Source organism: Centrocercus urophasianus, unplaced genomic scaffold, assembly GCF_019232065.1.
Source record: "Centrocercus urophasianus isolate 14NV4802_14NV808 unplaced genomic scaffold, USGS_Curo_1.0 seq_12, whole genome shotgun sequence".
NCBI classification, from domain to species: Eukaryota; Metazoa; Chordata; class Aves; order Galliformes; family Phasianidae; genus Centrocercus; species Centrocercus urophasianus.
In genome coordinates this window covers 53,533,695-53,549,338 of record NW_024884364.1, presented here as the reverse complement: position 1 = coordinate 53,549,338, position 15,644 = coordinate 53,533,695, and the positions used below count along the sequence as shown (strand labels likewise).

At 39.7% G+C, this 15,644-nt stretch overlaps 1 protein-coding gene across 4 annotated transcripts in view; it reads right to left on the bottom strand.

Annotated features, from left to right (window-relative positions):
* The window catches only part of PPP2R3B (protein phosphatase 2 regulatory subunit B''beta), a 48,312-nt gene extending 33,659 nt beyond the window's left edge, over positions 1–14,653 (bottom strand). Inside the window, exons 1-2 of one of the 4 annotated variants that reach the window (XM_042811112.1) lie at positions 14,582–14,653; positions 12,781–13,228 (exon numbers count right to left, since the gene is read on the bottom strand). In XM_042811112.1, coding sequence (XP_042667046.1) covers positions 12,781–13,128 — 348 coding nt within the window. In that variant the 5' untranslated portion in view covers positions 13,129–13,228; positions 14,582–14,653. The other 3 variants (XM_042811114.1, XM_042811113.1, XM_042811116.1) reach the window with 3 other exon arrangements.
* Between the last annotated feature and the right edge of the window lie 991 nt (positions 14,654–15,644).

The following is a 15,644-nucleotide window of genomic DNA, read 5'->3' as shown; positions in this document are numbered from 1 at the left end:
ATGTTTTCATCCCTCATGCTTTAAATAACTTTCTTGATTAGATAAAGATGTACACATACCAAAAAAACACTAGAACAACTGTTTCACTACAAAGCTCAAGTTTTCTCTTACTTGACTACATTATTTTAGCTCTGCATTGTGCTTATGATCTTTAGCCTAACTCTTCTATTCATATCCACTCTGTCATGGATCAATTTAGTAAAACTCCACAACAGACTGTGAGATTCAGAAAAGAGAAACTGAAAAGGTACCAGTAAAACATGATTTGTCTAAGTTGGTTCCTTTTTACTTTATCAGATACTACTAGGAAGTAAATGCTGACAAAAAGTCTGTTTTCTTGAGTTTAATTTAGTGACCAACATTTCCCACCAGTTTCTTTATTGCAACTTGTTATGAAGATATTTATTTCTCTCGGAAATAGGAGAACAAGAAAGGAATTGACTAGGCAGGAGTCAGACATGTTGTGTTTGGCATGACCAGACTGTCAAACTGCACAGAGCAAACCTGGCTGCCACTCACTGCCTCTTAGGAAGATCAGATCAACTAAGCTATAACCCTGACTCACAAGGAAGCCAGAGGAGAGAGCAGTGAGTGTGGCACACAACAGCAGCGTGCCTGGAACCTGAGACAGGGGACTGAGGTGTTAGAGTAGGAGAAGAATCCTACTCTGGCAGCAGATGCCAATTGCAGACTAAGATGTTTGAGGAAGGTCAGGAAGGTTGTGTTGCACACAGGCAAAGCAGATTACATTTCAGTTCAGGGAGAAAAAGGCCTTCTTTTAGAGAACAAAGATACGTAAAGAAAGGTATCTGCTCACCTAAATTGAGATTTTGACCCCTTTTCACAAGGTGATGTGCACCAGTTCACTACAACTGGGCTCTTACTTGATGTGGCTGTCTGTCATTAAGATGACTGACTGCCACACAGAGTTAAGCAAAGGGAATGAAGCTCCTACTCACCTGAAGGACCCTCAATAAGACACTGGTGTTTTCAACCCCATTTTGAAGAGTTGAGGATTTCACTCCCTCTTTAAGATGGAGCTCTGAGCCTGTCACTACTTACTAGTACATTTTGTTCAGTATTTTGAATATTCTGTGTTTCCTTGTTATGATACCACTTCGTAGTCAGAAGTAGCTGATAACATCAATTCCACAGTTCGCTTAATGCTGCATTAGCCCTACTGCCACTGGTTTGGTTTCCAATCTAGTAGCTGCTTGCATACCTGCATGTATAGTTTTCAAAAGCATACAGGCTGCACCATACAACAAATCTACATCTAGTGAACATTTAGTTGCAACACACTGTGAGGAGTAAGGACAGTGGCAGCTATTAACCACCCCCTTCTCATCATCTAAACTGAAAGGGTTTTGCATTGCCATATTTAGGGAGGTACCAGAACTTTCAAAGCAGTGTAGTTAAGAGCCCCTTAAGATCAGTTTTAACCTTTTCAGTCATGAATTAGTCACAGGAGAAGGGGAAAGTCAGCTTCCACCCAGACTGGACAAGGAATGTCCAGGTGTAGTGTTACATTCCCCCTGAATCTGAATTCTCTCCAGCAGAAGCTAAGGCAAAATATTTTCCTGGCTGAAGGGCTGGATGCCGGCCATAAAGCGGTTCAAGCATCCTGGCAGCTTATTATAAGCTAGACAAACAGAAGGGAAGATACATGCTCAGAGCTTCCTTCCAAAGCTAAAGATACACACTATGAATGGAAGAGACTCAAGGGCCTGTGGTTAAGGAGTTTACCACTTTAACAGTGGCCTGAGCGTGTGCAATAGCAGCACAGTATTTATGCAGCTGCAACACAGAAGTATTCAAGTTGGACACATTTCACTGATGTTTTGGGTAACGTGGAAGAAACAGAAATCTGAATCAGATCCCAAAAAACTTTAAATGTTAGCTACGAAATGCAATTCCTAGTCAAAAGCATATGCTGATAGTAGATCTAAAGTCTTAGGAGATTATAGAAAACCTATCTCAAATACTATAAAAAATACCCACATCCAACCATTCAAGAAAGTTTCAGTGAAAAGAAACTCAAAGTGTTATGAGCTGTGCTCAGCTATATGAAACCTAGCTTCCAGATCTTAACCCAATTACACATGAACCAAAGTGACAGAAGGCATGTTTGGCCTTTGGATACAGTTTACACAAGGCCGCATGAACGAGCTCAATGGCAACAGTGTGCAGCACACCTGAACTCCTCAGCCTGCCATGCTGCAGAAATACAAGCGTGCCCTGGGTTGACTGTGGAAACAACTGTCCCATCTCTACAACAGTCAATGTGTACAACTAGTAAAGCCTTGAACAAAAGTAACTGACTAGTGAGGGACAAAAAAGAGCAGTGAAGATAACTAAGGCAATGTAACATCTTTCTTAATACAGGAAACAGATGAAATAACATGACAAACTTAACACAAAGGATATTTTTCAGATATCTAAAAGGGAAAAAAATGCACTGCTGGTATAAGTAAATAGCTCAGGAAGATGTATCAAAAAAGCAGTCGAGCAGCTAAAGATGCTGAGCAAAATATACTAACTACATGGCCGGAAAGGCAAAGAAGAAACTATGTAAACATACCAGAAGAGAAACACAGACAGATAAAAGCAACAACTCTCTGCTAGACAAAAAAACCCCACACACAAACAAACAAAAAACCCCACAAAAACAACAACCCCAAAAAATCCTAAAATGCTGGTTTTTTCCTTTTTTTTTTTTTTTTTTTTTTTTTTTTGCCTGTCTTTTCGAAAGGCTGTGACTAGATTCCCCACTATTGAATATTATTAAGAGCCAATTCTAGACAGATAAGTCTGTACCTGACCTTTGATACACTGAGAGCTCCATTATTTGGGTAAATACCAGATATCTGACTGTTAATTATTTGGTTCCCCACTCCTTACTGCCAAGTTCCACAGTGAGACTGAACATTCAACAAATCAAACAATTTTTGGCAAGAGTTACTGCACAACAGTAGGTACAAATGACACTGCACTTCAGTAAATGTATTTCTAGTTGCATCATTTATTACAGATCTTTAAAGCATGCAAAACAGCAGTAGGCCTTTGGACCACTTGTATTAGCAGTTCTTAAGGTAGAACGAAAAATGAGGGTAAAGATTAAAAAATGATGTCAATTTCAGTCAGATTTGATTTTATGATGGACAAAGTGAAAACACAGAAGAAAACACAGCTTACATAGGCTCAGGAGCATCTGTTGTACTTTTCTGCTGAACAATATTACATAACTTCCAGCAAAAAGGAGTCTAAATAAATGACTGAATAATACCTCTGCTTGGACAGAATTCTAGAACTCTGTCTTTGTAAGAGAACACCTCCTTGTAGGAATGAGGGAATATCTCAGTTGGTCACAGGTGTTATTTTACACTATTATGAGGAGAGGAACTTTATATAAGGGCACGTAGGGACAGGACGAGGGGAAACTTTTTTAAACTGGAAGAGAGTGGATTCAGACTAGATACTAGGGAGAAATTCTTTACTGTGAGAGTGGTGAGACCCTGGAACAGGTTGCCCAGTGAGGTTATAAACGCTCCCTTCCTGGAAGCATTCAAGGCCAAGCTGGATGGGGCTTTGAGCAACCTGGTCTAAAGGGAGGTGTCCCTGCCTACAGCAGAGGGTTGGAACTGGGTGATCTTAAAGATCCCCTCCAACCCAAACCATTCTACGATTCTATGAGCAATAAAGAAAATACTCCCCTATCAGGAGAGTGAAGCAAGACTTACTGTTTGTGATTTTAGACAGATAGACACTGTAAAATGTGACATTTCTAGAGTATGGAAAAATAAAAGAACAAAAAAATGTAGCACATCAAATTCTGTTTTTCATCCAAATAACTGCAGAAGCAACCAAGACTGTTCGTTGACAAGCTGATCCACTCAGGGTTGGGGTGAACTTACCGAGACTGATTTCTCCAATACTGAATTCATAAGTGACAATTTTTTTTCTCACTCACTAAAACCTACATCCCTGTTATGAAATAAGGATACATGAAGTTGAAACTTATTTATTCTCACACTGATGGAACTGATGCTCTTCAGACCATTATCGAAGTTGTTTCTTGCTAGTATCCACCCCTTTCAAACTGCTCTGCATGAGAAAAGAACAAGAGGACAATGTACTCCTGAAATGAATAGAATAACAGAGTATTGTTACTCATCCCTAACTTTCTGTGAATGAGTGTCATTAAGACCTTGAGCCCAGTTGACAGAACAATGCTTGGATGTTCTTTCCACAGTTATGTGAGAATTAGAAGTTTTTTAGGAGGTAACACAGTGAACAGCAACACACCAATTAGATGCAAGATACATGTTGCTAGACCAGGAAGAATGATCTGATCAGATTCTCTACATATTACTAGAAGAATGCCATGTATGTACACCACGCACAGGCCGATTAGAAGCAAGATAAGATACATGTCACCTTGCTATGATTACATTGCCTGGACTCCAAAGACATAGCACAGGACGTTTTAGACTGCTAACTGCATCTGGCAGACTAACTTCAGCAAGTGTCAGCACTGGATAAAATAAAAACAAGGACCAAAGGTTAATGGATAACGTACATACTGTTAAGAATAATTTTCACGTTCTCTGCCATCTCTTACCATCTTCGGAAAACTTTATCAGCTCTTACGTTATTTTTTCCACACACAGCATAAATAGAGACTCAGTGGAAGCAGGTCGTTGGAATGGTGCTCCATAGGTGGAACCTGTTGGCTCGTCATGATCTTCAGAGGACCCTACTCATGCGATCACGAAAAGAAGCGTACACAAATTGATGTTGCTAAGGAAACTATCAAGCAGATGGGTATAATAAAAAAATCTCTTACAGCCCATACAAATTAAAGTTACACCTGCTCTAATAGGACACTGTTTTTCAAATGAACCATGATACTGATGGGCCTTACCCACAGAGGAAATTACATTTGTTCATACGTTTGTAAGTTTAGCAGTGTATGCCTCTGAAGTGAAGAATATAGTGAAATGAGGGGTCAAGCTGATTAAGAATACCATATCAATACCATTTGGATTTTGCTACAGTAGACAAACTTTTATAATGGAGTCTTATTTATGCATTATGCAGCTTTTCAAAGTCACAGGTACCATTTGGATATCTATTCATTTTGAGATTGGTTACCTTTACCAATTGTTACCTTATTTTAGAAGTTGACACACTAATCTGATATAATAAAACATTGCCATTTATGATCCTCAACTGTCAAGCAACTTACTAACTAGCACTAACTCTCAGTACTTCATTTTACATCAACTGAATTTTAAATTAATCACTTCCATTCTATCACTAAAATGATTTGCCTACGAAAGCACAATCACTGCTTCAGTGCAAGCAAAATAAGCTAATGCCTCGTGTAACTTAGTCCCTGAAATCACAAGACAGCAATTTTGAGCAAGTGACAGGTGCAGGAAAGATTCCTGCATATGTTTTTGCTTTGGATTTCACTCCCTAAAGGCCTTCAGCAAAAATAACAAATCAAGAAACTTAAGATACGGACCCACTTATTCTATAAGAAAGTCAGTAAGACTGCAAATTATAACTTAACAGTGGAATTTCTGATAGAACTCCTATTAAGACTGTCTCTTAACCTAATACTCCATGCACAGGAAACAGAAAGATGATAGAAACTATAGAACTATACTGCTTATCAAGTAGAATAAGATTTTTTTTTTTTTTTAAATAAATAATATGGAACTAAATGAAAGGTCTTGCATTTCAAAACTTTTTGTTTCCAAAGCTGCAACTGAAGACTTTTAAATAGGTACTTGCTGTAAAATAAGTACACTTATGAATACTAACATTAGACTGATTACAATACACAGCTTTTATGGGAAGAAAATTGTTTAGAAACATTCCTCTTGATTCTGCTGAATTCTAAAAATAGATCGAGTCCAACAGTTTTGTAAGCTCTGCAAACTTTGTTTTGTCAAGGTGATGTCAGCAGCACTCAGATGAAGACCCTTTATTTACACTTTATTGACAGTCTTGCTGTCTTTCCCTCATCACCCACACAAGTCTTTCCTGCATAATCATTGCTTTCTTGCACCTGCACATGTTGTGAAAGGCTCCCTACACATTTCCAGTTGATTTTATTTGTTGCCTGAAATCAGCCAAGGTTTTTAGTTAAGATCTACGTAGATCACATATGTAAGGCTAGTTTCATATGAAATTAAACTAAGCAGAAAGGACATAACAACAGCCTCAAGAACCCATTAGCACTGCAAGTACCTGTGATCAAGAAACAGTACAAGGGCAGCTCTAGATTTTCTGGCTATTTATTATTTTTTTAATAGAAGAGTGATTGCTAAGGGAATGAGATACACCTAACATGAAGTACCACTACACACCTCAAAACATCATTTGACTGCTGGTTAGCTTTATGTGGAATAAGTTTAACTTGTATCCACGGTGGAACACAAACCAATCTTAGCTACCAATGCTGTTAGCTACCAACTATCATTAGCTTGCAGTTAACTGGAAGACAAGAACACAATTCAAGTCAACACAATGGAATTATTTATGTATTATGTCACAGCTAAAACATTAAATTTAGCACTCACCTGTAGACTGCAGAGAACACAGAGTGCTTAACAGGTGTTTTCTCCAGTTAATGAAACTATTTAGCTTGCCTTTCATTTCAGTTTTTCAAGACAGCTACATGTACAAATCCTTTAGTTGTGAGCAGTCATTGTCTAGGTTCATTTAGTTCACAGGATGAACTGCATTAATTGTTTTGTACTGAAGTAAATTCACACATACCTTTGGCCTCAACCTCATTTCTTGCTGACACTACATAGAGGGCATGTAGGAGGGTTCTCAAAAAACTAAAATGGGTTCTTAGACTGCCTACTTGTTAACACAAACTACCATTTCAATGACCAATGTAAAGCCATAATTGTATTCAAATGCTTTGAAAGACTGGAAATAGTAAGTAAGACTGGAATAGTATCTACATGTAATGATCTCATGTAGCAATTATTTTTTTGCTTGTTTGCTTTTAAGCAGTAGCTATTCACATAGGAGAGAGTACCTTTTAGTTATCAGTTTTATCAAAATATTGATTTGTCCTATGTCAGGAGTCACGTGAATTTTAAGTTTAAAGGAAGCCATGTATAATTCTGAATTCAATTTTTTTTCCCCATCACTAAAAGTACCAACAAGTCTAAGACTGCAGGTAGCATGTACAACACTGCTGAATTTCCAGTAAGACAGAAATATCTTTTTCATGTACAATTGCCACTTTGAATGAGAGCTACAAGACACACCTACTTCTTTCAGCAAAGTACAGAATGTGAACAGAGTAAATGCTATTATTGCCCAGGGTCCAATATACAGTAATGTACGGTAAGAAGACAGTACCAAAATAGCTGCAACAGTAAATAACTTTCAGTTCATCATTTACACATGAAATGAATCATTAGTTCTCCAATCAAGACAATGATTCTTCTGTTCCAAGCTATTCAGTACAGTAAAGCTTAAGAACAACCACCACAATATATACAACATACTACTGGTACTGCTTATGTTGACCACAGTTGAAACTAGTAATGATTATCCAGGAATGCCCATAGCTGCACTCTTCCAGATTTTAATATGAACTTCTGGCCATCCTTCCTTTGTAGACACCATACAAAGACTTTCACTGTGAACATTATTTCTGACATCTGCCATTGCACACTGTTATCATCCCAGAAGTACATCAGCTTGCTACCAGGTTATTTACAGTCTGCTTTTAAGTCACAGGCTTGAGTTGGAAGCCAAATCCAGCACCACACCACTGCAGTGATGGGAGACAGCACTACTAACACTGGATTTCCTTAATGCAGAGTTAGGGAGTTTATGTGTTAGACCATATATAACCTAGAGTGTTGTGCAATCCTAACACAACTCATGTCTCCCAGGCTTTGTTTCTAATATTAAGGCACTGTTTCAAATATTAAGGTACTGTTTCAAATATTAAGGTATGTTAGGTAGCAATTCTGATGCAGACAAGGTACAAGACTAATCTCTTGAAATGTCAAGACTGACATCAAAGTTCAATACCTACCAGAGTGAAAAGCTGCCTGGATTCAAACAGAGTCATTCCTTTTACTTCTCTGTTACTCCTTGTTAGTGGTGGTTTCCCCAAAACCTAAAGCACACACATCTGCAGAACATGGAAACAGCCCACCACTGATCTAAAGGTGGCAGATCTGAGACTCATGGCATCCAAAGAGCTCTTTTGTTCCAATAAGCAACTCTTAGTGCTGTTGTACTCAAACCTCTGTCTTAATGTTAAACTATTTCATTTATCTTCCCTCTAAGCTAAAATGGATTTAGCAGTACCACTACATTTGAATCAAACTAATTGGAAACAGAAATTTGATAAGAATGGAAGTGATGAAAAAAAGCCATACACTACAATATATCGGAGTAGTAAAAAGTCACAAATATGGGATAATGAGCTTTAATAACTGTCACAGAATAACAAGCAGAACAATATGTTCATCAAGAAAAGGCTATACAGAAACCTGTCTAAGAAGTAGCTTTATGCCAAAGGTTGCCCCTGCAGAGAAATGGAAAATAACTTTGAACTTCTTCAGATCATATGACATCTCTCCACACTACCCCCTTTCAAAATGCCCATAGGAAATTCTGTGAATTGTTTCCCCAGATGCCTTGCACACCAGCTGGTTTGGATTAAACGTCTTGCCTGCGGCATCTTTTAGACCTTGAGGCCTGCCATTTTTGACAATGTGATGAACAGCACACAATTGTATATCCTCCATGTTTAAGATAATCTAGCGTGCCAGAAACACTGTTAAACCTATGCACAATAGAGATAGAGGTTGAAAGAAAACTGCAGCAACAATCCCTCAAGTTCAGAAGTTACAGCTCTAGAATTTCCTCTATACAACATTATATTCATAAAACATTCAAGATAATTGTTGAACTCCCTCTCTGCCTCTGATTTCTTGTTATTTTAGTACATTAAGCATTTACAAATCACAATCATAACTGCAGTACTCTGAGCACTATCAAGCCCTTCACATTACCAGAACTTTGCAATAATACTTGCACAATAGGTGCAGCCAGAAATTGAACTCACTGTGAGTGACACCACGCAAACAAAGAGGAAAACATGAACAAAGAAACAAGAAATCCAAACCCTAAACAAACAATATTTTATTTTCACTTCCACCAAAACATGCTAGGATAAATTGTCACTGCTGAGTTCTGTCTGGATTTCACAACATGTCTGAAGATTAAGCCTGCAGTCTATTCTGAACTACTGTTCTTCCAGAACTGGCTTCAAGCACTCTGTCAAGTTGAACGAATTAATCCTTGTTACAAGTGCCTCAGTGTTTTGCCCATACAATGTAGGTTCTCTCATCACCCAAGAAACAAAAGACTTGCTAACCAGTGAGGGCTTCATCTTTTTCCAAAGTCAGAACATACTTCTCTGACAAGGCATTACTATCTCAGCAAAAACGTGTGGCAACTTTCTGAATAAAAATGAAATTTAAATTTCATATGCAAGCTAACCTCTGAAAGAGAAAATCTCTTTTAATACAGTAGTTGTCAATAATGTCAGTAATTTTATTACTGTTTAGCAGTTACCATCAGAACACCAGCTTGGGTTTTCAAATGCTCATTATACTGACTATATGTTAAAGCTTAATTATCTAATTAGTTTCAAGGCTGGTGTTCAGAATGCTTCCCATTCTGCAATATTTGTTATTTGAAGTACAGAAACCTGTAGTATGAAAACAGTGCTTCCTAAGTATTCATAATTACCTAGTTGTGGCCCGAGGATATCAGTTCTCCTGTTAGCAGCTTCTTTGTCTTACGCCCTTCAGAAGAGTTTCAACTTTCAAGAGATAGAAAGAGTTGTACAGCAACATTACCCATAATCAAACATAGTGATTCAGCTCAATGACACTGAAAAAGCATAACAAATGAACTTACTGCCTGTATGCTGCGTTATCAGCATTCCCGTATACAGTAAGAAAAGCTTCAATAAGATGCCTCAGTTGACTTACATGATCCTAAAGGTAATAACTCTCCAGCTCTTCATGATGGGATGTGAAAACCATTTTCTAATAACACCCTCAGGCACACAGAGTTGAGCATATTGACATCTAGCATTTTCTAGGACTTACTTAGAATATAAATTTCTATTACTAGAGCTGAAGAACAAGCCTTCTCTTTTAAAAAAAAGCTATTTGAAATATCGTCCTTCATTCACAGAAACATGACAAGGACCTCAAATTTACTTAATCTCAAATGAAATAGGTAAAGCTTTTGTGGCTAAATTTGTGAACCATAATTAGATGTACAAAGCCAGATGGACCACTTTTGACACTGCAGTGGGTAATTCACAACCACGTAAGAAGGAAGAGGGGTACGTTTTGCTTTCTATGAGAAAATTCACAGTCAGGGCAGAATATGCAATTACGCGACTCTCAGCAGTATCTTTAGAGCCAGTGCTTGCTGCAGATACAATTTACAAGCCCTTAAGATTAGATTTTATACGAAAATTCAATTAAGATGAATAATAAATCCTCAAATAACTTCCTCACTGCTTGGAAACTTCCCTATGTCTAACTCTCAGGAAAGAAACAACCTACCCATTCAGGTTCCTTCTCAGCACGATGCAAATGATTCCATTTAAGTAAGCCACATTACATCTTTATGAATCTGTTGTAGTTCTTCTTTATGACATCTACTTAAAGCAATCAATGTGCATGAAGAGAAATTACAGCAAACAAATAAGCAGTGTCTTCTAACCCCCTTTGGTCACTTTTGTCCAATACAAGAAGAGACTGAATATCTGCAAGTTCTCTTCATTTTTACTAAAACAGGAAATATGATGGTATGAACAAATAAAAATTACGTCAATAGATCATCATGCTTTGCTGTCTGGCTAGATTATGCATCAAACACATGTCCCTGCGTGGTAAGAACAATGCAGGCAAGTTTTAGACATTAAGCATAATGCCTTGAATCTAAGAAACATGGGCTGCAGGTTGTTTAACTAGACTTGAAAATTAGTTGTTTTTTTTTTTTTTTTTTTTTTTTAATACAAAAATACAACAAAAAAACACCACCTCAGATTAAACGGTTTAGCACAAAACAGAGGTCACACTGTTACTTCAGTGTATAAAAATACAGGTATATGCACACATAATAAAGACCAGGAACAGGCTAAAATTAACCGATATTTAGTCATTCTCAGCCATTCTGCAAGTCATTCTTAACCTTTCTACTCTTAGTTGAGATGGCTTCCCTGGGACATAAGGTTTGGCCAATGGATTGACTTATGCACCAAAGTAAGGAGAGTAGTCAGGAGCAATGAACTCCAGCAACAAATTACCAGTGTCCAGATTCATAGTACTAGGGCAGAAACAGCATGCCTCTGTTAACAACTCCTTAGATATAAGGCAGACTGCATATGCAATGTTTAATTTCATCAGTTATCAGATCATTTTCTATCCAGTTTTGTTCTTACAATTTACTGAAAGGGCTAGAAATTAGATCGCATCGAAAAATATCAGGCTGGGGGGCAGGGATGTCTTTCGTGCATAGAAGACATTGTCTATTATAAATCAAGACCTTCTCAGAAAGGAAGCATTGAATGTACCATGCAGTACCAAAACAATTACTTTGTTAATATGCAGATTCAGTAGAAATAAATTGGAGTCTTGTACTAACAACAGTGCCTGGTATCATCAGACCAAGGAATAGTTGCAGCCAAGGGAGTATTTTATAAAAATAACACTGCAAACAAACATGGGGATTCGCATTTATTCACAATAACATATATACTGAAGGGCTTATTAGTCTAAATGTGACAGCTGAAGCACTGGCATCTGTCTTGGGCTACTTTCTGCAAAAAATATGATAAACAAGAGATGTTTTTTAAACTAAATAGCCTTTGTAAGTTACCGTGCCTGATAAAATGCTAAATTTTTAAATAAAATATAAAACATGTTTCATGCATGATACCTGGTTAGTCACAGCCATCACACCTATGCCTTCCTAAGTTTTGGCTTTTAAGTTTATTTCTTTCACTCTCCAACTCTTAAAAAGAATACCCACCATCAACACCACCACACTCCCATACACTAGACACTGTTCAACAGACACAAGGACATTACCAAAAGAACTTTTTTCCTCTTTTTCTTTTACAGAGTGATTTCTAGCTTTTCCATCACTTCTCGTTTGCTCATGCTCATTAAGAAACACAGGAATATCAATACCAGCCTTAACCTTAGCACACAGAAAACCTTAGCACACATTCTTCAAAAGAATTGCTCATTCTAATCTTTCCTTACGTATACTTCATCCACCAAAACAAACAAGAAGATGCAAATTGGCTACAAGACAGATTAATATTACATGGTATCTGAAACTGTAGCTCAAAAACAGGGCAGGTAAACCAAAGTACAGGATATGGCATTTTTAAGATGCTTTCTACTCAGCAAAAATTACTGGAAATAAAAACAATCCACTTTTCATTTTGCGTCAAGTGCACACCTCTTACAAAAAGCAAAAGATGTTTCAAAAGACTCTTGGCTCCTTGCGCATTAAGCCCCGTAGCCATTAGTGCTAACATTGATATTTCACGTTCTGTGCTGCTGCTTTGCTCCCATCCCAACACCTCCTGTTGAGGAAACTCATTACTTGCATAACTCACCACACCCATAAACATGAATTCACTTCCATTTCAACAAACAAGCGTAGTAAGTAAGAAACAAAACTTACTACTCTGGTTCCTGATGATCTACGTGTTCCTTTAACATTAGATGCATTCCTTAGGCTGGTTGAAGTTGCTAAAGGAAGAGAAGTAGAAAGCTGAGGAGGAGTGAAAGGCATCAAAGGCAGCCTGATATCTCCTAATATGCTTTGCTTTGAATTGGAATTTTTAGTTGTGAACCTCTCATTTTCACTGTTTCCTGCATCTCCACTGCCAATTTCAGTTTTCCCCTCATTCTTGATTCTTTTCAAGCAGTCCTTCAGCATCATCTGAGTTGTAGGCTGACTCAGCCAGCACAAGAAGAGTTCATCCACCTTCATTTTCAGTACAGGCTGTAGAACTTTCCCAGGTGGCATTTTCTACAGGTTTCCCTTCTTGGAAGAAATTCAAAATAAAGGTTTGATAATTATCTGCTTATTCCACTTCACTTTCAGTGTCTCACAGAATCTAAAACTCCTGTTAAGAAAAACAAAAACAAACTCTGTTAAAGCTACAACAGTAAATAAAAGTGCTAATATTTATCTCTCCACAGGATACAGCAGGTGTGGGGAGAGACAAAACAGCATGTGACTACAATGGCAAAGAATCATTCTGTAAGCATAAATCATTAGTCAAGCCCAGCGTCACGATGTTATCTCTACATATATCTGTGTCTATGATGGGACAGAAGGCATACAGGCCCACTGGCCCAAAAAAGGGAAAAGGGTAGGTGGGGAAGAGAGGGAAAACAGAAACAGAACAGTGAAAGTCTTCTGGGATATACAGTTGTTCTCCTCAGAGAACCAGGTACCCAAACATATCGACAGTACACGGAACCGGAGCATTAATTCTTTTACTCTCTATGGATGATGACTGCACCACCTCCCTGGGCAGCCTGTGCCAATGCTTCACCACTCCTTCTGAGAACACTTTTTCTTAATACCCAAACTGAACTTTCTCTGGGGCAATTTAAGGTCCTTTAGTCCTACCAGCTTTATGCGACCTGAAGATTGGGATAGCATCACTTCAGCTCAGTTGTTCACTTGAGAAAATATGTGCTCTTCAAGAAGCCAGAGCACTAGGGCTTAACGGTGAAATAGGAGCTTTGATCAGGTTACCATCACCATCTCTGCAGTCAAAACACCTACTGACTAGCTAGGTTAAACCCTGTGAGTTTTTTTTTTGTTTGTTTGTTTTTTTGCTATGTTTTACCTCTTGACATGTTAGCCTTCACATTGGCAGATGTTTATAGAAATGTTTAAACTTTTAAGCCCTCACCTTTACACCCATTTCACCCATATGCAGAAGGCTGCAAAGTCACTCCAAACACTCCACCAGAGAAGCCTTATAATGATTGAGCGCTTGAACACGAGAAGCGAGCACAACCCAGCACCTTAAAGCGCCGTTACCACCGAGGCTCAGCCTTTGCCCAGGGCTTGATAATTCTCTACCAGCCAAGTTATCGAGCTGCCATTTTCAAAAGCTCATCACGCTGAGCACACACGTTAATCCTTTTGAGATCCAGTACCACACACAGCACCGGAACCGGTCGCCACGTCACTCCACAAACAAACCAACGAGACTGCCGAGCCCGCCTCCACGCCCACACCAACCCGCGGCGGGGCCGGCCGTGCCCATGCGCCCTGCGTGCCCCGGGACTGGCGGGACGCGGGGCAGCCGCCAGCCGACGGCACGCCTGCGGCCGTTGTCCCGCGCGCCCGGCCCAGCACGAAGTATACGTGCCCCCAGCAGCGCTCGGGGTAACGCAGCGCGGCACGAAAGCGGGCAAGCAGCACTAAGGCGCCCGAAGAAGCCGCAACCTGCACTCACCATCTCCACAAGGCACAGCCCGCCGCTACCTTCAAATCTGCGCCGCCTTCCGGCACGCCCCGCGCCCACCGCTCCTGCCCGCCGAAAACTCGCGAGAACTCCTCCGTCCCGGCGGAGACGCGGCGAACGGTTGCTGTGGTAACGCGCAGCGGGCGGAGCCTCCTGTCCGCCTGCGTCACGGAGCCTCCTGGCCACCCGAGCTGAAGCTATGGAGGGGCTGCGCTCGGGCCTTGTTGGTTCATCGAGGGGGACTCGCAGTTCCCGAACTCACCTTTGCTTGTGGCTTCCAGCTGCTAAGTCCATTGAGAGGAGAATACAGAATACTTCTCCTGTGCTTCTGTGCTATTGCTGTTGTTGCCATTCCTGCTAAGGGATTACAAATCACAGAATCATAGAGTGGCCTGGGTTGAAAAGGATCACAGTGATCATCTGGTTTCAACCCCCTGCTATGTGCAGGGTCAGCAACCAGCAGACCAGGCTGCCCAGAGCCACATCCAGCCTGGCCTTGAATACCTCCAGGGATGGGGCATCCACAGCCTCCTTGGGCAACCTGTTCCAGTGTGTCACCTCCCTCTGTGTGAAAAACTTCCTCCTAATATTTAACCTAAGCCTCCCCTGTCTCAGCTTAAAACCATTCCCCTTGTCCTATCAAATGAGAGGGTGGAAAGGGAGGGAGTTCAGCCAACACAGAGTCTCTTGGAGAACTTGTTTGTGCATGGTACCAAGAGACCGTCTACATGACACATCAATGAGGCTCTAGGTGTGCTTGTCAATGCAAAGTTAGTTACATGGCGTGGCATTGCCCAAGGTCATTTGTTCCTCATTATTTTGTACATCAGTGGCTTGTGTATTTTTACCTCATAACCCTCTTCCACAATGCTGTGTTTTCCTTATGTGGGTATGCCTCACTTCTATGCTCTTCTTTTGGTGTGAGAGGTGCTCTGAGCACTTCTGACAGATTGATGCCACAACTCCATGAAATTTTTATTGTTGTGGAGCCGAGGCTATGCCAGAGACAACACCATTTACGGTTCTCAGTGGTTTGAAGACATGATTAAAATAG